This window comes from Lampetra fluviatilis, chromosome 23, assembly GCF_964198595.1.
Source record: "Lampetra fluviatilis chromosome 23, kcLamFluv1.1, whole genome shotgun sequence".
Taxonomy (NCBI): domain Eukaryota; kingdom Metazoa; phylum Chordata; class Hyperoartia; order Petromyzontiformes; family Petromyzontidae; genus Lampetra; species Lampetra fluviatilis.
Window position 1 is genome coordinate 5,927,249 of NC_136297.1, and position 22,889 is coordinate 5,950,137.

A 22,889-nucleotide genomic window follows, 5' to 3' on the forward strand; every position below is an offset into this window, starting at 1 on the left:
CAAACGTGAAAACTTCTCGCGGTACAAACTCGATTAATTCTCAAGGTAGTTTATTTGCTTCTTGTTTTTTTTTTAAACTTTAAAACACTGCGGCTGAAACCAGAGGAACAATATCATACAATGCATACACGTGACAGGAGAGCGCATCAAGTCTTGCTGCAAAACGTCAGTTGAAAGGTAAAATCTCGATCGACTCTTTAAAAAGAACCCTTTTACACACAAGCCAAACGTTCGCACCGTCGCAACCATTCAGTGGGAAATCTTGAATCGCTTTCCCAAACAATATTTGGTCGGTGCTCTCAATACCATGATACAAAAAAACAACTCAAGGGCTCCCACCGCCCCCACACACGTCCGGCAGAAGCACTTGCATCAACACGCCAATGGTGAAGCGGTTTTGACATTTTGAGTCTCCTCAGCAGGCTTGTCAGGCCTGTTCAATGTTGATGGGTTGCCACGTTATTGGAGGTTAACCTCCGTTTGCGTAAAGGGGGCAATGTTAAATATGAAAACAAGCCATCGTGTAATCGAGCTCACTGCACCGTTACCTTCCCGAATGATGCAACCTTGTGTCAATCCATTCCTACCTCAAGAGTCCTTCACCCATGCCGTGCTGGTCACAGGGGGAAATTGTTTAAGCATACTTCACCACACTGGTCAGTGTGGGTTCGAGAAGGCCTTAGGACCGGTTCGGATATCACTCGCCACCGCTGCTAACCTTTGCAATCGAACTTGATTGCCAAGGGCCACCTGGGTTTATACCGCATTGCGATAACCACCACGTGACAAAGCTCCACCACGAGTCACGTCTGGGTAAGCCGTCCATTAACTTTCATGGAAGTGCGTGAAATTTGCCGAATTTTATTTTTGTAACAGCCGTTGAAAACGAATGACACTCTCATTGATCTCTTTCTTCAGCCACGTCCATTGAATTTAACATGATTGCATTGCCGTATTTGCAGCGAATCAATCCCCCGCTCTCAAGGTTGCTACTCCAAAAGAAAATGAACAAAATGCCAAAGTAATTCTTCCCAGTGTCAGCAACAGAACCCTGAACACAAACTGCGTTCAGAAATCTTTACTGTTGACAGATTGAGGGGGTTTGCTTGGAGTTAAAGTCTTGGAACGAGGGCACACTGACGAACCATATCATGTGTTGAAACAACAATAGTTCAAAGAGAACAGAGGTTATAGCGACCGTGTTGCCGCTGAAATAAATGACTCATGATCCGGAATAAATTAAGACAACTCACACATTAGCCAAACTGCATTGTGACTTGTTTCAGTTTAGACTGTATGGAAGTAGTTCTGAACAATGACTGGTACAGCATTCCAAGCTCAACAAGGGTTGGGTGATACTGGTTCGTTAAAATACATTTCACCAGCCAAACCTAACTCGGAATACGCCTAATCATCGTCAGATCTTGGAAATTAAGCTGGCGCAAGGCCGGTCAGTACTGGGGATGGATGAACATGACCAGGGACTTGCGCCGTGTTATAAACCACCACCTCCGATGTCATGTTCTAAAACCATCCCAACGCAGCAGGGCAGAGTGATCACGCCCCTCCAAGACATGAATAACTGCTGGAGAAACCTTAAAACAAACACTCGCTGGTGAATTGTCACCTGCACCGAGTTTATTATGAGCAACCCTGGAAACTTGGCATGGCAATGATACAGAGTTGGCGGAGATCTGTCTGGCCAATGGAAACATAAATTGAATGAGACATTTGTTTTGCAGGCAAGAAGACATCTCTCATGACACCCTCTGCCGTTTGATTAAACGCCATCCGAGGCTTCGGTTATGGCCAAAAACAAAGCATTGCTCCATCTCCGACTGACGGTGCCGTGCAGCAGTAACTGCATTGCGTCAACACTTCAATCCGCACGAGCTAACCCGCGTCAAGGCGAACAGCCCGATTGAAAAAAAAGATTAGCACGAAAAGCAAAATAAAATTTAAAACGGACAAAAAATTACAAAATGCGGGTCATTTCATTTTGTTTAAATAATACAAAAATGAAATTAATATCATCATAATAACGTTAATGACAATAACGATAATAATCATAATAAAAAAAACTGAGTAAATCGGCGAGCTGGATTCAGTCGCCTTTCTTGTCCTCAGGCCCCTTGGGGAGCACTGAGTCCTCGGTAGCTTTTTCCGGGGGTGTCTCTTCATACCTGGGGAACATCGGTGCCTGTCAATGCTCAGCGCGCACCGTGCAATCGGCATCACCGCAACGCTCGTTTAGGGGCGCACGGGGATTCTTGGATTCTGCTATCAAAAACTTTCCACTGTCAGCGAGTTCGTGCACGAATCAAACTTTTTAAAAATCCTTTATATTAAGTTCGCTTGCTTGCGTGCTTGCTTGCGTGCTTGCTTGCTTACAACCGTGCAAATCTTTCGGTCGTTTTTTAACCCACTTCCCGTGATCCAATCGAGCTGACATTTTGCACACAGACTCGTTGTGCGAGACAATTAATGTTCGTGAAAAAAAATTTCCAAAAATTTTACACTGTTTAGGGAAAACAAAGTAAATATTTAATTACCAATTGCTTAATACTGGCAGACAATCATCTGACCCATAGGTGGCAGCCATCTCAAGCCAGAGGACGAGAAGACTCTAGCCGCCACGCATATAAAGGATTTATAGTGAAAATCTTTGTTTTTACGGGTTTACTTGTTTATATCCACGTATGCGTTTGCACATCTTTATAGCAATATCACAGGATTGAGGTATAAAAAGACATGTGTCACGCTGCCTATAACAAGGAAAACCAAAGGGTGTACAAGGGTAGTAAATTTACCAATTACACTGGTCAACACACTTTTTCTGGCATAAGATATTCCAACGGCTTTAAGGAAATTTTGGGGTGCCGATTCCAAATCTGGCATCGGTTTTTGTCTATCACATCAGGTTTTTGAGATATCAAATATTGCATTTTCAATAAAAACTGCAGAAGAAAAATATTAAATAAATGTGGATATCTGCATAAAATTATGTTATAAACACACTATCCTAAAAATACAGCACCATATTTTTACACTAAAGCAGTCACTGACTCGCAACAACTTGCAATCATAAGTGACAGTTAATTTTGGGTAAAATCAATGAAAATGGGGTATGCCGATAGCATAAAAATGAGATGTGATAGAGCAAATCTGAGATCAGATTTGGAATCAGCACCCTGAAATTATATTCTTAGGTTTTTTCGGTAAAGTCACGTAGGTAAAAAAATTAAGATGAATAAAAGTTAAATTTTTTTACCTACGTGACTTTACCGAAAAAACCTAAGAATATGAATCCATGCAGTCACGCAAGCTTCAAATCTACCCTGAAATTAGTCTAAAACAGCTGCAAAAGTCCAAGGCCAGAAAAAAATGTTTTTTTTTTTACCAGTGTAATTGCTCAAAAGGTTCCAATTCCAATACACATGCGAGCAACGGGTGTGACATCAACTCATCTCCTCTGGTGGCCCTGAATCAACGCTGGAAATTCCACATTCCTGCAATGGGGGCCAATCTCTCTATATGAGGATACTTGGTTATTGAGTTATTGCATTAGTGGTAACTGAAGAGAGGGAGAGGGCACAGCAGAGTTAGTGGCGAGTCGGTTAGTCTGCTAGAGGGCACTCGCATGCTGTACCGCTGTACGGCGTACGTTGGGGGTAGGATGGGGGTCGTGAGCTCCCCCTCAGCCATTAACGTCTCCGGCGGGGGGACTGGGAGGGGCCGGGGTTGGGGAGGGGGGTGGGGGCCCCCTGCTCCCCCACACTGGCGATAGGAGGGGTCTGCGGGGGATCGTCCGATCCCGGGAGGGGATCCTCCAAGGGCAGCTCGTAGCTTTAGAAGGCACGAAGCACGGGAGAGAGAGAGTGGGGGTGGAAGGTGGACAGAGAGAGAAAGAGGCGGGGGTGGAGATGTGGACAAAACAGAGACAGGGAGGAAAGAGAGAGAATTGCTGGCAGGGATGGGCACACACAAATGCAGACATATTCACAAAGACACACAAATGCGCAGACACACAGACACAAGACAATGATCCCCTGTGTAGCGTTCACAGATGTTTTTGGGAAAGTGCTGTTAGCGAGCGCCGATGAAGGCCGGCACGGCATACGAGAGGGTGGTTGACCAGCACCACAGCAGGCCACCTTTGTCTCCCTGGTGGCGATGCTTACACACCACACCAGGTAGTAATTTTAGGCTGAGTCGACCTAGGAGAGGCCCAGGAGCTATTCAGATAACTGTCACTGGTGTTGGCCGTGAACAGGAATCGAACTCGGGTCGCCTGGTTCGTAGCATAGCGTGCTAGCCACTGTACCACCGCTCCCCACACACAGACACACACCAAGACAGATGTAATATGAGAATATCCGGCTCACTGACGTATCACACCTTGTCATGGTGATTGGCTCTGCCGGTCCTGGTTTACAGCCAATGGGGGGAAGCCTGGGGGCATGGCCCTGACGTGATGGAAGGGTGACAGCTATGGAGATTGGTTCTGCTGGCTTTGGCCTCAGCCAATGGGGAGATGAGTCAGGGGCGTGGTCCCGGGAGCTGACGAGGGAGCCTGGAAGATTCGACGCAGGCTAACGAGGATTGGCTGAAGCGCACCACGTGACCCGGGTATTAAAAATAGGGGTAGAGAGGAACGACACGTGGTCAGAACGGGAACCAACGGAGGAAGGAGCCACGCGGGAGCGGGGCTCCGAGTTGCCACGTGGCGGTTGCGTCTCTCTCGGTCTATCTGCGCCTTCACGTTGTCTATCGGCAGCGTGAAGTAGCTGTAACCCAAAGTGAATAAAAGACGGATTCCAGAAGTCGTCTCAAAGAGTCTTATTACACAGACATGAGATTGACTACCGGAACAGAGGTCGCAATATGAAAGGCTCACAGCTGAGTGCTGCAAATTGTCATGTATGTGGTTATGCGTATGTCCTGTATATACTTGATTATGCGCATATGCATGCATTCACGTACGTACATGTGTATGTTTATGTGCGTTTGTGTATATGTGCATGTTCATGTGTTTGTGTGTGTACATATTCATGTGCATGTGTCTTTTTACGTGTTCATACTCACAAGGACACGACACACATGTATATGTGTAGTGTTCTTGTGTGCGTGTGTATACATGTCACTTTATGTGTGTGTGTGTTTTAATCTCTCACTTAAACATCTCCTTGACCTCTCCCTTGAGCAGAGCCACCAGCACAGGCAGCCCAATGCAAGCAGGGACCAAATACAGCAGCGCCGGCTGCAGGGAGACAGGCACAAGGAACACGCCACACGGGGACAGGCAACACAGGGACATGCACCACCAGGGTGAGAAGGGAGCACGTGGATGCAAACGGAGGAGACAGAGGGACACGATGACACACGGGGGGGGGGGGGGGGCGGGGAGCATGTGAACACAGACAAGAGACGAGACATACACAGAGACATGGGACATGTGAATACAATCACACAGGGCAGGGGACACAGACAAACACACACATGGGGACAGGAAGCATTTCGATACCGAGAGGACACGGTTAGACACAGACAAAGAAGAGATAATGGGGAAACACCGGGACATGGGGAAACACCGGGACATGGGGACGGAGGATAGACGACAAGGACACACAGAGAGATGGCACGAGACATATGAACACAGGCACACAGGACAGTGAACACAGGGACAAAGGAACACGTGGTTAGGAAAACACATGAGATCACAGGATCATGGACATTCAGTAAACAATTCAAAGTGGATTGCCCACTAAAAAACTAGCTTACGGCAGACCTCATCTCCCATGAACAGCTCGAAGCCAGTGGTGGAAACTCCATGTTCCTATGGTGGGGGTCGAGTTTGCCCACAGGGAAAACCACTGGAGACTTCCCACAATGGGGTACTCATTGTATCGACCACGGCGGAGGATTTATGAAACATGCCCAACGTTTTCAACGTGATGCGCCAGGAGATCGAAATGAACTGGCAACCTCTGGACTTAGGCCATCTAGTATGACAAGAGAGACACCATACTCTTTGGTTCTTTTGGTAAAGTCACGTAGGTATAAAATAAAATAAATCACGTGACTTTACCGAAAGAAAGGAAATAATAAAATAATAAACATAATAAAATAATTCTCACGACGTTTCGGCCACAACGCAAGCAACCGTCCTCAGGTGGAGAACAGGTCGTGATAACTATTTTATTATGTTTTATTTTAATTATTTTATTATTTCCATTCTACGTGACTTTACCGAAAGAACCAAGAAGATGAATCCCTGCAGTCACGAAAGCTTCAAATCAAGAAAGAGAGACACCGCCGCTGTGCTGGTCGTGTAGCCATCAGGGTGAAGGGTCACACGCTCACCTGAGCATGCTTGAAGGTGTGCATCACGAAGATGGTGAGACCCAGGCCGAGGATGTAGGCAAGGAAGCTGACGTAGAAATACGTGCGGCTGTTTTTCTTCAGGCTGTTCATTCCAAACACAGATGATGATGATGATAAAGGTCCCACTTACAGTTGGTAGGAACAAAGTCTTGCTTTTTGTGTTTAGTTTGTTGGCCTTCCCCACGCAACTCCGATTACGTATACATACACATTAATCACAAAGAGAGTTGCGCATAGGCAAAGCCCAGGCCAGGTTAAGACACCTATAAGGTATTGATGACCACCGTTGCCGGGAATTCAACGTAGGCCACCTGGATTATAGAGTAGAAAGTAAAACACTGCTCAGTACATGAATAATGGCCATGCCATAGACACGAAGCCAGCGCCACTGGGAGCCGGGGTTTGACCGCAGGGTCTGGGTGTCTCTTTTTTGTCTTGTAAATAATGATAGTTAAATACAGCCCTTCATTGATTCGCTTCTGCATGATGGCCTCCCCACACAGTGCGGGCTTGTAGGGTTTAATTCATAGCGCAGTGCGCGAGCAACTACCTCGCACGCACACGAGAAAACACTCCGAGAAAAAACAACTCACTATTTGCAAAGTAAATTGTTACCTGATATCAAAGCGGAGCAGGAGGGCAATGAAGATTCCTGAAATAAGACAATACGACTTTACATTAGGCTTCATTCGCATTGAACGAAGCTGACAACGCTGTAAGTAAGCCTCGGGTAAACCTGCAGTGAAACAGACTTGACACCAACATTAAATCTAAGCCTCACTCTCCCAAGGACCAAGGTGTTAGTCAAGAGCTGTCTTGTGATATCAACGCTACGGGCAAAACAAGCGCCCGCACCGAGCACGTCGCCTTGCACAATTAACAAACTTTTGTCGTTTATGTTGCAGATCTTGATCCATGTCGTAGAGAACAGACTCCACTGCAATATTAATACATGATATAGACCATTGCCCATGGAATTAGACAGGCAGGGAGGCAGGTGGGCAGACGGTGAGAATAATGGGCACACAGACAGACAGGGAAATAGTGCAAATGAGACAGGCAGACAGGTAAGCAGACAGTGAGAATGATGGGCACACAGATAAGACACGGAAATAGTGCAACTGAGACAGACAGGCAGACGAGAGCCGGACAGACACAGGCAGGTAAAGAGAAGAAAGTCAGGCACCCAGATGGACAGACAAGCAGACAGGCAAGCAAGGGCATACACATACACACACACAAACATGTAGGAAGACAGACGAATGCACAAATGGATGGACGGACCTGGTATGACGATGTCGCCGAGTCCCAACATGGCAAAGTTGCTGGCCTCCAATCCCCTCTGCAGCAGATCTTGGGGGAACACCACTGCAACAAGACAGCACTCGTGAATCGCATAACTATTTTCCCGCAAGGTGGGTGAGGATAACTAGCTCATAACAAGGCCACCAATGCACGTGTGTGAAGAGGCGGTGTAGCCAGCCTCCCCCACAAGCCCGGCTGCCCCATTTTCTAACGAGCGTTGATGTTGACAACACAATTCACCGGGTGGCTCATTTTATGGCCAAGATCAGCGTTCTGCCTTCCGAGCCATCCGACCACCTCTAAGTAAACGTTATACTGGTAGGAACCTCCTGGTTACACCAGCCCACAGGGGATTATTGTGGCAGTCTGTCCGTCGTGCATCCAAAAATGGGAGGGGTGGGGCTGGGTGGAGAGGGGAGGGTGGGGAGGGGAAGGTGGGGAGGGGCTGGGTGGGGAGAGTAGGGCTGGGTGGGGGGTGGGGCTGGGTGGGGAGGGGCTGGTCACCCCGTGGTGCCCATATAAAACTCAACGTTTAACCTACTCACGCCGGCTTGTGCCCGCCCTCACAGTCGGCCATATTTGCGGAACACACCACGCCGCCGTTGACCCTGGCCATTGACCGAGCAACTCAACGTTCCTACCAGCTACCTCCACAGGAATGTGTTCCTTGTGACAAACTGCACGAACGATTGTGTTGTCAGTCAATACCAAACGAGCCCCACTCAAGCGGACAGACGGACGTAGCGGCCTCACGTTTGATCGGAGCCTCGAACGACTTCGCCACAGTCACCATGACGTTAGTGCCGAACACCTGGGCGATGGAACGGAAGCATGAAAAGAAACACATGCGCACACACGCGGAGAAACGATCACAAACACAGAAAGACATGCGACAACGCATCCATTCATCGAGCACAAGTGATTGTTACTGGTGCCGATTCATCTTAATAATCCATTATGAAAATAAAGTTTTCTATTGATTAGCACTGCGCTATAAACCCAACCAAATGATTTGGGTTTCCAGCCTCAGCGAACAGCGCTGGTGATATCAGAACTGGTCATGGGCCTCCTCCCTAGGTCGATTCAGCCTTCACTCAAAACCTGGTGCGGTGTGACAAGAGATCACCCGTCGTGGTCCGGAGTACACTAGCATCGTTCCGGCCTTCAAAGATGCTCGCTCACAGCAGAATCTTAATATTTTAGACTGTGGAGGAATCCAATGAGCTAAGTGGCTCTTTAAAGCTTTCGTGACTGCAGGGATCCCCTCCCTTTGATGCTGCTAATCCTGCATAATGCACGGGCATAATATGACTTTGAAACCCCCCGCCCACCTCCTACGCATTTCACAAGTAGTACTAATCACATATCTGCATTTCCCATAAATATGCTAAATTCCTCTTGATATGCAATTTTTTTTGTCAAGGCGCCATTCCCCTTCCAACCCAGCTTAAATATACGCTCCAAGCGTGGTGGTGTTTCATTCAGATGCTGTCTCCCCGACAGACCTGGTCTTCACCTGAGGATGGCTGCTTGCGTTGTGGCCGAAACGTCGTGAGAATGATTGTATTATGTTTTATTTTTATTATTTTATTATTTCCCTTCTACGTGACTTTACCGAAAGAACCGAGAAGATAAGTAGCTCTTTTTCACAGATTTCCAGTAGCAGTTCACCCAACAACCTGTACGGCTGCATGGAAGATCTCTCTTTACAAGTGCTTGTGTGCGTGCGGGCACGTTATGCGTTTGCAGGTAGGGCTGATGACCGATCAGATGTGCTGATGTGGTACGGGAGGATTTGGAGCCGAGTGGACTTGCCGATGACTGTAATCAGCGTTTATCAAGGTCGGCTTCTTTAGGGGAAGTTCGAAATGGACGCTACGAGGCAGCTGAAGGGCAGAGGAGCGACTCTGATAACAATGAGCAAAGCGCCAGGTGGCTAAAACGCAGCAAAAGTTGGCACAGTGGGGAGCAGAGGTGGTGCATCTGCCAGCCATTTGTCAGTCAACCCATGGCACCTGGCTGGCACAAGCGCTGTGGTAACCTCACCGCTACTTAGTGACGAATGGCGGCTGGTGTCATTGTTGTTACGTGTACATATGTGCGCAAGCAATCGAGCGTGCGTGCGTGAGTGCGTGCGTGAGTGCGTGAGTGCGTGAGTGCGTGCGTGAGTGCGTGCGTGAGTGCGTGAGTGCGTGCGTGAGTACGTGAGTACGTGAGTGCGTGCGCGTGAGTGCGTGAGTGCGTGAGTGCGTGAGTGCGTGCGTGAGTGCGTGAGTGCGTGCGTGAGTACGTGAGTACGTGAGTGCGTGCGCGTGAGTGCGTGAGTGCGTGCGTGAGTGCGTGAGTGCGTGCGTGCGTGAGTGCGTGCGCGTGAGTGCGTGAGTGCGTGCGTGAGTGCGTGCGTGCGTGAGTGCGTGCGTGAGTACGTGAGTACGTGAGTGCGTGCGCGTGAGTGCGTGAGTGCGTGCGTGAGTGCGTGAGTGCGTGCGTGAGTACGTGAGTACGTGAGTGCGTGCGCGTGAGTGCGTGAGTGCGTGCGTGAGTGCGTGAGTGCGTGCGTGCGTGAGTGCGTGAGTGCGTGCGTGAGTGCGTGCGTGCGTGAGTGCGTGCGTGAGTACGTGAGTACGTGAGTGCGTGCGCGTGAGTGCGTGAGTGCGTGCGTGAGTGCGTGAGTGCGTGCGTGAGTACGTGAGTACGTGAGTGCGTGCGCGTGAGTGCGTGAGTGCGTGCGTGAGTGCGTGAGTGCGTGAGTGCGTGCGCGTGAGTGCGTGCGTGAGTGCGTGCGTGCGTGAGTACGTGAGTGCGTGCGCGTGAGTGCGTGAGTGAGTGCGTGAGTGCGTGCGTGAGTACGTGAGTACGTGAGTGCGTGCGCGTGAGTGCGTGAGTGCGTGCGCGTGAGTGCGTGAGTGCGTGCGTGAGTGCGTGCGTGCGTGCGTGAGTACGTGAGTGCGTGCGCGTGAGTGCGTGAGTGCGTGCGCGAGTACGTGAGTGCGTGCGCGTGAGTGCGTGAGTGCGTGCGTGAGTGCGTGAGTGCGTGCGTGAGTGCGTGAGTGCGTGCGTGAGTGCGTGCGTGAGTGCGTGAGTGCGTGAGTGCGTGCGTGAGTGCGTGCGTGAGTGCGTGAGTGCGTGCGTGAGTGCGTGCGTGAGTGCGTGAGTGCGTGCGTGCGTGAGTGCGTGAGTGCGTGCGTGAGTGCGTGAGTGCGTGAGTGCGTGAGTGCGTGCGTGAGTACGTGAGTGCGTGCGTGAGTGCGTGAGTGCGTGCGTGAGTGAGTGTGTGATTGCGTGAGTGCGTGAGTGCGTGCGCACACCCAGAAGATGTCGTAGATGAAGAGGCCGCCCAGCAGGATGCACCCGGTGCACACGTTGTTGAGATGAAGCAGCTCCACTCCGTTCAGTGCAAATGCCAGCCCAAACAGGTTGTTGGCGATCCAGTGCTTCAGCGCGACACGGCCGACACAACCACGGTTTTAACGGCACAACCAGTGGCACGACCAGTCGGCACAAACTTCGTTCGTAATAATACTACTGTACTTGCAAGGCGCAGCCCTGAAATTGCTTGCTCACTCCCACTGCCGGCAGAAAAGGCGTCCACAAGAGCGAACACAAATCGAGGGTCTACTCTTCAACGTTGACATGTTGGAAGGAGTGGGCGTCAACCAAACTTTAACCCCACCGCACGCAAACCTGCCGATTGACTGACTGTGGTGTAACCAATTTTATCCTGCTGCTGGGTGGGCAGAGGAGGTGGGGCGAGGGGGATTTAAGAAACCTGCACAATTGTTTCTACGATGGAATCTAGCCGGCGACCTCTGGATTGCAAGTCCAATGTGCTGCTAACCATTACACTGTGGCAGTTTCCCACAGCGTGGACAAGGTGGTGATTATTCGTCAGACGATGAATTAAAATAAGAACGCAAGCAAGGGTGCAAGCGAGAGTGTACAGGTGTGATTGTGCGATGTGGGTGTGTTCATTGCAGATTCCAGGAAAGCGAAAGGAGGTCACACCTTCTTGAGGATGTACCAGACGCCCACGATAGAGCTCAGCACAAGGCAGAAGAGGTCCTTACGGTCAAACTCGTAGTTCAAGATCTCTGCATAAACCAGGACAGGAAAATAGCGTCTCAACTGTGGCCAAAACACAACGCACAACTGTTTTGCGAGTGTGCTTTGAGCGCCTGCGTGCGTACATGTGTATGTCACTGTGTCGTTGTTGGTGTGTGTGCGTGTGTTGGTACCACTGCGTGCACCCCGATGCATGTCCGCGTGTCGTCGTGGGTGTGCGTCTATTGCTACGTGTGCGTGGCTAGGTGTTCTTTGTGTCAATTTGCGTACACTCGGTACTGTGTGAGAGTCTATGCCTGCGTGTCGTGGCGCTACCCGTGTCCACCTGCGTCTGTGTGTCTGTGTGCGTCTACGGGTGTCTGTGTGTGTGTGTGCGTGTAGACTTACCCTCACGTGCCTCCCCAGTGCCCTGTGTGAAGAGCAGCTGATACTGGGAGGCGAAGGCTGCACCCGGGAATACCCGGGCCATGGCAGGACTGACAACGTAGAACACAGAGACAAAAAGACATGGTACCAAAAACAACACCTCCCACGTTGCGCTGCACTGGCGTTCATAGGTGCGCAGTGGCAGCACTTGCCCCAACAGCCTGTGTAGACTACATAGGGGATCTTTATCTTTGTGTGTGTGTGTGTGTTCACCTGATCGTGTGTGACAGAGCCAGTATCCCCAGCACAAAGAAGTACATGGAGAGGAGCAAGTTGATGTACTCTTGCGAGAACACCTGAGGACACATAGTATATGCACAGAAATATAAGCAAACACAAAGATCCCCCATATAGTCTGAACAGACTGTTAGGGCAAGTGCTGTTAGCGCGCGCCTATGAAAGCCGGCACGGCACACGAGGGGGTGGGTGGCCAGCACCATGCCCGGCCGCCTTGGTCTCCATAGTGGCGATGTTTACACACCGCACCAGGTACTTATTTGAGGCTGAGTGGACCAAAGCAAACACACACACACAGTTACACCCACACATATCCATATACACATGCAGAAATGCTTACACCAAAACGCACACGCATACTTAACGACACAGTTTCAACAATGCACATGCATAAAGTAGCAGCTGCACACGCATAAAAATAAACACCCATACACAAAGAAACTGTTACATATACAACCCATATGTAAAAAAATACACACATTTTACACCTAAGACACAGATGCCCTATTAAGTCTGTACACCCATGCAGTTTCACACACACATACACATCACACACAAATACACTTACACACATGCACACACATGCACAATCTGTTACACCCACACACATAACTGCGCACGTATTCAACAGACGCACACACAGACGATGCTCCCAGCAAGGGGCGTGCGCTTAGACTCGATTTTAATTAAGTGTTTAGTTATTTTTGTATCAAGTTTCTCACTTCGCATGGATCATCAAGTTTCTCACTTCGCACGGATCATCAAATCCGGGTGGTATGGGAACACAACCTGGCACCATGGCTTCACAGTAATCACCGCATGTCAGTGGCGCGCGCATGTGTGTGTGCACGTGTGATTGTTTACTGGAGTTGAAAGTGCTGTGCACGCTATGTCTATGTGCTGTGTGTGCATGTAATACGGCTGTGTGTCACATACTAGCGGTGTGTGTGTGCGTGATGTATTAATAGTGAATATGTTATGTACGAGTTTCAATTTAAAGCTTTCGTGACTGCAGGGATTCATCTTCTTGGTTCTTTCGGTAAAGTCACGTAGAAGGGAAGTAATAAAATAATAAAAATAAAACATAATAAAATAATTCTCACGACGTTTCGGCCACAGAGGATGGCTGCTTGCGTTGTGGCCGAAACGTCTTGAGTTTATGTTATGTACGAGTGTTCTGAGCCACATGCTTGCAGTGTCTTTAACATGCTCTTGGTATGCGTGCTAAATGGTAGTGGTGCCTGCTGTGTGTCGGCGGTGCTATGCTACATCAGTCTCAAGTGCGGTGTAAGTCTACCACAAATCAGCACCTTATGTCCTAAGTATCAGTGGTCTTGTGGGTGTGCGCTGGCATGCTCTTGGTATGCGTACCATACACTAGTGGTGTCTGCTACATTGGTCCCGAATGCACTACGTTCCAGCGGTGGGCATACCGAGCGTGAATGTCTGCTACGTTTCATCTACGAGTAGTGTGCGTGTGTGTGGTATAGCGGGCGAAGCATCAACAACAACCGCCAACGACAATGGCGGTTGTTGTTGATGCGTGCATCATGTGGCGGTGGAGTGCGTGCGTGCGTGCGCGAGCGGTGACATTGCACCTTGAAGAAGAGGTAGAGGCCAAAGAGCGTGCAGGACGCAATGATGGGGAAACGAGCAGCGTCGCGGCTCGTGATCGTCTCTGTCATGTCCGACGTCGTCTGCGAAAAAAACAACACGAGGGACACAGACACAAATACGTAAACATACAGACGCACGGAGACAAACACAGGAAGACAGACAGAGACAAAGGTCCCCTGTATAGCCTTTAAAAGGCTGTTGGGACAAGGGATGTCAGCGAGCACCTATGAGGGCCGGTGAATCACACGAGGGGGTGGGTGACCAACACCAAGCACAGACACCTTTGTCTCCCCAGTGATTATGTTTATACATCACACCAAGTACTCATTTAAGGCTGAGTTGGCCTAGGGGAGGCTCGGGACCGATTCAAATATTCACCACTGTCTGTGGCTATGAGAGGGAATCGAATTCGGGTCGCTGGGTTCGTAGCGCTGTGCGCTAACCCCGAGACTGCCACTCCCCATACACACAAATAAACTAGCATGTACGCAGACACACAGATGTACAGTGATACCTCGGTTCACGAACGCTTCGGTTCATGAACAACTCGGTTCACGAACAGAAAAGTTCATAAAAATATGCTCCGGTTCACGAACTCCGCTTCGGTTCATGAACAGGAGCCGCGGCCATTTTTATGCTAATTCCAGGCTGTCACGTGGTCGTGACTTCCTGTAGGAAGATCGTGGAGAGAAGCAGAGACACAGAAAGAAGTACTGTACTGTGAGTACTGTGAAGACACTTTCAGTGACTTTTTGATTTTTGGTGTGCTTTTTAGCACATACAGTACTGTACTGTACTACTGTACTGTACAATACTGTACTTACTGTATTGTACAGTTCACCCGTTTGAGTGCTTACTGTCTCCCACTCGCCTCCCACCTGCCTTCCTCCATGCCAGAAGTCATCTCAAGCAAGGTTAGTGTTCTCTCTTTATACATTACTATACTGTACAGTACTACAGTAATGTGTATTGTCATTTGTTTCATATTTTTGTGCTTCAAAAACCAAAAAAAAAGGTCAAAACGGATTAACCGGATTTACATTGAACCCTATGGGAAAATGTGCCTCGGTTCACGACCAATTCGGTTCACGACCAGAGTCAGTTCACGAATTAAGTTCGTGAACCAAGGTATCACTGTACATAGGAATGCAAGGATGCACAGATAGGCACACTAACAGAGATGCAAACAGGCACAAATGCAAATGCACACACAAACAAAGACAAAGATCCCCCGGATAGCCTTAGACTGTCAGGGCAAGTGCTGTTAGCGAGCACCTATGTAGGCCGGAACGGTACACGAGGGGGTGGGTGGCCAGCACCACGCCCGACCGCCTTTGTCTCCCCAGTGGCGATGTTTACACGCCGCACCAGGTACTCATTTGAGGTTAAGTCGACCTAGGGGAGGCCCAGGACCGTTTCAGATAATCGTCACTGGTGGTGGCCGTGAGCGGGAATCGAACTCGGGTCGTCGGGTTCATAGCGCAGCGCGCTAACCACGACACTACCACACAAACCCACATAGATGCACAGGCATCCAAACACACAGAACAATGAGATCATCGTTTTCAAATCGTTACGGACAGTTGGTTAATCTTCTTCTGGCGTGCTGCTGAATGTAAAAACTCAAAACAGTCCAGTTTACCGAGCCAGTTGATGGGGTTTCTGAGTGCCGTGGGCAGCCCTTCCATTCCTCTGCTGAACGATCTTTTGGGGCCATGGTTTAGGATATGATGCTTAGTGAGAACATATTCAAAGACAGCATGACATGTAGTTGATACCAACACAAACCCAGTAGTGCAAGTCTATTTTCAGCGAATGAGTCCGGGCAGAGGCTTGCTTTTTTTAAGGCCGAATGGCCCAGACAAGGTTTAGATACTAATTACTATTAGCATTGTGCATCTTGATCAGGAGTCAAAACTGGTAAATGCATAGGTGGCTCATGATCATAATGCTGGAAATACCCACAGGTCAGAGGTCGCAAACGGGTTTTGATTCCTTACCCGTACCCGGCCGCACCAGGGTCGCAAATGGGTAACCGTACCCGGCCGGGTACCCGTTCCCTATCCGTACCCGTACCCTACCCAAAATGAGTGACAAACGGTTACTCACCAGTGACTCACGGCCTACCCGTACCCGTACCCGGCCACACCAGGGTCGCAAACGGCTACCCGTACCTGGCCGGGTACGGGTAGCCGAGTATCGGGTAGGGTACGGGTATCGGGTACCCGGTTGCGACCTCTGCCACAGGCCCTGGCAAATTGGGGTCAGAAGCTAAAGAGGATTCTCATCTGAAATAAAATCTGCCCAATTTGGCATTGAGAAATACATGTCATGGGAGACATAATTGCCCCCCGCCCCACTACCGTCTACACAAGATTCACCCCTGAAGGGATCTCAACAACAGCTCGGTGATATCTATTTCTGCGGGCCATTCTCTCACACGAAGGGTAATTTCATGATGACGTGACGCCGATAGCAAAGTTGTGATATAGAATAAAAGTTCCCAAAAAAGTGCCCTCTTTTTAAACACTCGACTGAAATGCGGACTCCAATTCAGACGGATTAAGTGTCAAAAACTCGTGGCGAGGAGCCAGTGTGTTGAGACGAATGTCCCGGTAAACAAACCGTATTAATAGCTGTCTATTAATATGGAAGATTGCTTTATGTCTGCTCATTAATGGGGTTTTATTTCTCACTATGAAGCACATACTGCTTTATAAATGAGCACGGATTAGATGCGCTTGGGTAACTCAGTGGGATCAAATGCAAAACTCAAACAGTCAAACAAAATAAGCCAACATGCAAACTGTTGCAATTCAGAACAATATAACAGGGATGGACATCAAAGGCATTTCAAACTATTTATATCTATTTATGGTTAGTGGCATGTTTTTTGACATGATGAAAATATAATTCCCTATTCAGCAAATATAGTCTTATAGCCCTTTGTCAATTTGCTTCAAACTGAAAAACTTGCCCACACTCTCTATCATTTCGATTTAAAGCTTTCGTGACTGCAGGGATTCTTCTTCTTAGTTCTTTCGGTAAAGTCACGTAGAAGGGAAGTAATAAAATAATAAAAATAAAACATAATAAAATAATTCTCACGACGTTTCGGCCACAACACAAGCAGCCGTCCTCAGGTGAAGAACAGGTCTGTCGAGGCGACAGCGTCTAAATGAAACACCACCACGCTTGGAGCGTCTATTTAAGCTGGGTTGGAAGGGGGGGGAAATGCGCCTTGACAAAAGAATCTGCATATCAAGTCGCATTCCTGCATTTCCCATAAATATGCTAAATTCCTCTTGATATGCAGATTATTTTGTCAAAGCGCATTTTCCCCCCCTTCCAACCCAGCTTAAATAGATGCTCCAAGCGTGGTGGTGTTTCATTTAGACGCTGTCGCCTCGACAGACTTGGTCTTCACCTGAGGACGGCTGCTTGCGTTGTGGCCGAAACGTCGTGAGAATTATTTTATTATGTTTTATTTTTATTATTTTATTACTTCCCTTCTACGTGACTTTACCGAAAGAACCGAGAAGACTGTCTATCATACCGGTTGCTTGACCATACTTCACCACGCTGGCCCACAACGTGAATAGAAAAACTAACTCGGACTGCCGCATTCAAAGTTCTAACCACTGCGCCACTGCAGTTCTGATAGCAGAAGGAAATCTTGCAACTCGCATTTCCAAGGAGCACTTCCCTTTTGGAAATTCTGTAGTAGGTAAATATAACACTCCGATCGTATTTACTGCAGCTGACGATCGGACTATGTTAGACAGCGGCTGAATGGACGAGCAATTTGCTGAAAGGGTGGCAATCTAAGAACTCGACGCTCATCGTCGCTGCACGTGGGCGAGGAGTGCCGATGAAAGAAAACACGAAACCCAATCAGCACGGTGGAGGCGCATGACTCCTTCTTGATTTCACAGACCGAGGCGCTGTACCAGATGCACTCGGAGGAATCTAGCTCAAAGGTTGCATTGGCACCACTCCAAGAGGAATGTGGTGACCCATTCCAGGGTTGACAGGGCCACGACGTGCAATGTGTGTTAGTTACATCATGGCCACCTACTGCATTACCAGGTGTTAGTGGTGGCGGAGGTGATATTGGTGGAGGTAGTGGTGATGAAGTTGAGTGGCAGTGGAGAGTATGGTTAAGATGAGATTGGTAGCGGTGGTGAGTGTTGGTGGGGTTAATGATAGGCGAGGTGATGATGGAGTTAGTGATAATGGTGGTGGTGCTGATGGTGATAGGAGGTGTGGTAAAGGTGATTAGTGTGTCGAGGGTTGTGTTAGTTGCCAAGAAGTGTGTCAAAAGAGTGTGAGTATTTAACCTAGCAGACTCGTCGGTGGGGTTGTTGGATCACACAAGGATCAAGTCCTAAACCACTGCTTTGAATAAGAGATTTTGTTTGATGACAATGATGTGAGATGCCACCCTGCTTTATGTAGGAAGCAGTATAGCCATACAGTCTCACAAAGCCCATTATTTCTATCACCTGCTAAGTTTGATTTCTATATTGAGGTCACTCTCGCTTCCTTCCAACAGGTAATAAAAACAAATATATTCAGAAAGGAATTTGACCAAGATTCTACACATGATTATCTTGAAAAATACCCAAATCACAAAAAAAAATTCCCAGGTAAATATCTATCATATGCCACTGTAATTGCTTTTATATGTATTTTACAGTATTGCTTTCCGTCACAAATGTTCACTATTGACAATACAACTTCCCTCGTTTGAAATGTAAATGTTTTACCAGCCACGACCTTCAAAATGGGTAAGAGCACAAAGCTTGATATATTATACAGTTAAAACCTAACTATTGTACTTTCATACTCTTTGGTTCTTTCGGTAAAGTAACGTAGGTAGAAAAATAAGAGATCACGACGTTTCGATTGCAACACAAGCAATCGTCATCAAGTGGGACAACCACAGCAAGAAAAAACTGCTGAAGTCTAGTGTACTTTCTTGAAATTCAAATCACAAACGCTGTATATAGTAGACTGAAATGGAATATCCTATGAAGTAATGTCTAAAGATAACACATTTACTGTGAATATAATGGTAATTTAATACAAACATTAATGGTGTACTTCATTCTTATTACCAATAGTGCCATCAGCCACAATCTATCCACTGCTGGATGAAAGTCCTCAAAAGTCGTTGCCCTACCACATGGTGTCGTGCTATAATAATATATCTAACTCCTGAACTGAACGAGGCCTCTGATCTCATCACTCCACCTCCCCGGTGGTCACGCTCGCAGGCATTTTTAAATCCTTTATATTAAGTTCGCTTGCTTGATTACGACCGTGCAAATCTTTCGGTCGTTTTTTAACCCACTTCCCATGATCCAATCGAGCTGACATTTTCCACACAGACTCGTTGTGCGTGACAATTAATGTTCGTGAAAAATTTGTTCCTAAATTTTACACTTTTTAGGACAAAAATATTATATTTAATTACCAATTGCTTAATGGTGCAATGCAATCATCTGACCCATAGGTGGCAGCCATCTCAAGCCAGAGGACGAGAGGACTCTAGCCGCCACGCATATAAAGGATTTATAGTGAAAAACTTTGTTTTTAACGGGTTATACTTGTTTCTCCTTTGCCTGCCATTCCATCACTAGTCTCATTTATTGACTGTCATGCCTGCTAGTCAATGTTTCTTGTACAAACCCATTTACTTTTCTCAACAAGCACTAAGATGTCTGTAATTTGTGTATATTTTTGTAGCTGCTTCTCAATGAAATTACAAGGATGCACCTCTCCGTCCGTACCTCTTTTCACAGTCGTTGCCCGATATTTTCACAGTGTTCATATTTCCGGAGAATATTGGACCGATTGAAAACTTTCTTCCTTGGGCAAATTGCGAAGTTAAATTTTACAAACACACTCCAATCTGCTCTTGATCGCAGTCCACGTTAAATAATTACCTGAGGCATACATACCGTGTTATGTTTGCCTGTTTTGTCCATACAAAAATATAGATTTTATTTTCATCAAATATTTTCACTTTTGATCCAAAATCAATTCCTCTAATTGATATCCATTGGTACTTATAGTGACTGTCACCATAAAATGACATTTATGGGACATTATATATTATATATGCATTATATATGTGTCTTTATTTCTCCAATATTCCTAAAATGTATTCTCATGATCTTTGTTCCTGAGAATACATTTTGAGAGCTTATCTCCTTACAGATTTTGTATCGTTACCTTCCTCACGGAAACTCAGCACAGCTGTTCTATGCTTGTAAACAATTTTTTTTATCCTTGTTGTATGTTTTTTTATTACGTCTGTTTTAACAGCTTGGATGACTGTATCAGTTTCCCACTGAGTTAAATGCGTTACTATCAATCATTCTGACCAGGACGAATGAATATCAAATACTTAGCCTTTCTAGACCACAAGGAGTACTATTTTGATTTAAAGCTTTCGTGACTGCAGGGATTCATATTCTTGGTTCTTTCGGTAAGTTTGATGATGGTTGCTTGTGTTGCAGTCGAAACGTCGTGAGAATTTTATTGTTTTATATTTTTATTATTTTATTGTTACCCTTCTACGTGACTTTACCGAAAGAACCAAGAATATGTTAGAAGTAAAATGATTTAATATAATAGTAAGGCAGACGTATTTCATTGACAAACACATTATATTGAGATAAAAACAGGTACACGTGGATTAATGACACACTCTAATTCAAACTGTTAAGATAAATAAGTGGGATTGGGCAGGACACGTTATGGCATGAAGGAATGATGGCCAATGATCAAGAATAATAACGGAATGGAAGCCAAGGAATGGCTAATACAGGGCGAGTCTTTTATAAGGGATAACCAAGTACTGTAACTTTTTTTTCAAATTTATTTGGGTATCGCCCGAGCATAATTTGACAAGGGTCGGCACAGACGTATTATTTACACACACCTGGCTGCGACCTGACAAAAAAAAACACGTTACATTTTACTCTAAATTAATACACCTTTTTAATTTCCAATTCATACGTTAACGCATTCTAACGAGACACAGCAAGAGGAACCATATGGGTTCGAGAAAACATATGCTGGTTAATTATACAAATTTAATAAAAAAATAACTGATGAGAAAGAAAGAGCGAGTGGACTTGCAAAGGACACGTCATGGCTCGAAGGGACGATGCTAACGAAGAAACAACGCAGTGACACCATTGGAACCTCCTTTGCCAGTAGCAAAATATGATAATTGGTTTTTTACCCTTTTATCTGGCCACAAAACTGACACCTTTGCATTCCGACCGCAGGTATTGTGGTCAATGCAAACATGGCTCCTTGTAAAAAAAAAGGTGTCAGTTTTGTTGCCAGATAAAAGGGTAAAAAACCAATTATCAACGTAGTGACAGCCAAGGAACTCAACGCGTCGACAGAGGAAGACGGGCACACGAAATCAATTCGCGGGATCGTAAAAAGCTCGCGACGGCTCAAGAAGCAGTCCATCCAGCAGTGGCTTGACCACGGCCGCTGATGGATAACACTGAGGACAATTCAACACACACATACATATGGTGCGCGGCCTAAGCAAACCGGCGCAATAATCCCCCACCCCTTCGCTCTGCGGGGCCCCGCCGCGTGACGCGCGCCTCCCCCGGTAGGCGCCCTCAGGCAAGACCGTGGTCGCGGCCTGGAGGCGGGGGGGGAATACCGCGCCTCTCACCTTGGACTTTGCGGACTTGACGCTGCGCAGAGAACCGAAGAAGATGGGCAGCAGCGCCATGACGACCAGGGAGCCATAGGCGAGTGCGACGCCCTCGGGCGTGGAGGGAACCTTGGCCGTGGCGTTGACCGCCGCCTCGGCCACGGAGAGAGTTGCGTTCAGGTCCGTCTCCGCCATCGCCACGTACTCTTTCTGCCTCGCCGGCGATTCGATTCGATTAACTTCCTGATCGATTCCTTCACACGTCGGGGAATCGTTACATTGGTTTGTTTGTCTTGGGGGCTTTGAAGGGAATCGATTCTTCGCGCCGATTCACAGTCAGTTAAGAGATATTGTCGACTGGAATCGTTCGTGGAGATTGTGTAAACTGTGGTTTACAATAACAGCTGGCAATGGTTTCGGAATAGGTTGCCAGATCAGAGGTTTTTTTACTTTGTATATTTGTATGTAAAGGGTGATCCAATTTTATGTACTCTATTTACGAATATTCAACTTATGAACTTTCAGAGATACGAACAAACATGCCACCACCGCCGTGCAATAGGCGGCGGTGGTGGCATCGACATCTGCAGAAGTGTAAAGAACCAAATTCTTTGGTTATTTCGATAAAGTCTTAATCGTACTGAGTGTACTGGCAGTCTATAATGTAGACTGTAGCCTGGTTCTTAACCTGAGCGAGCGTACTGGCAGTCTATAATGTAGACGTATTCTTGGTTCTTTCAGTAATTTTAATATATGAGAATAGGGTTTCCCCTTTTTCTGGCAACAAAACAGATGTGAAGATGTTAAAACACTAAATTGAAATATTTTACAAGGAATCATGTCTGCATTAACCACAATACTTGTGGTGAGAATGCAAACCAAAAAACACACTCTGATAATGTATGCATTGTCTTTGAAACTGATTGGTCCACACCAGAGACAGCTTTTCTTTCGAGCCTAGTCTCAAACGGTGTAAGACTAGAGTTGAATGTGATTAAAACGGGTCTACAAGTAAATTGTCTCAACCTGGCCACCAATGACCGCACCCAACAACCAGCGCCTAAAATCTGGCCCTTGCACAAAGGGATACATTCCAAATGTGAGAATTAAATGTTGACTCATCCATTACTCTCGGTGGTAGGGTGTGTGGCAAGTGCTGCCA

General features: G+C 47.2%; 1 protein-coding gene across 2 annotated transcripts; it reads right to left on the reverse strand.

Moving 5' to 3' along the window:
- Positions 1 to 33: 33 nt before the first annotated feature.
- HM13 (histocompatibility minor 13) lies at positions 34 to 21,969 on the reverse strand. 2 transcript variants are annotated; one of them, XM_078866913.1, is made up of 12 exons: positions 21,746 to 21,967; positions 14,013 to 14,111; positions 12,391 to 12,473; positions 12,139 to 12,227; positions 11,695 to 11,780; positions 10,998 to 11,123; positions 8,443 to 8,500; positions 7,669 to 7,752; positions 7,000 to 7,036; positions 6,364 to 6,466; positions 5,175 to 5,260; positions 34 to 2,183 (listed from the first exon to the last, which is right to left on the reverse strand). In XM_078866913.1, exons 1-12 carry the CDS (start codon positions 21,920 to 21,922, stop codon positions 2,105 to 2,107), a joined length of 1,107 nt encoding a protein of 368 aa, XP_078723039.1. In that variant the 5' UTR covers positions 21,923 to 21,967; the 3' UTR covers positions 34 to 2,104. The 2 variants fall into 2 exon arrangements, with proteins under 2 accessions (XP_078723039.1, XP_078723040.1); XM_078866914.1 differs by lacking the exon at positions 34 to 2,183 and adding an exon at positions 3,303 to 3,846 and having other exon boundaries at positions 21,746 to 21,969.
- Between the last annotated feature and the right edge of the window lie 920 nt (positions 21,970 to 22,889).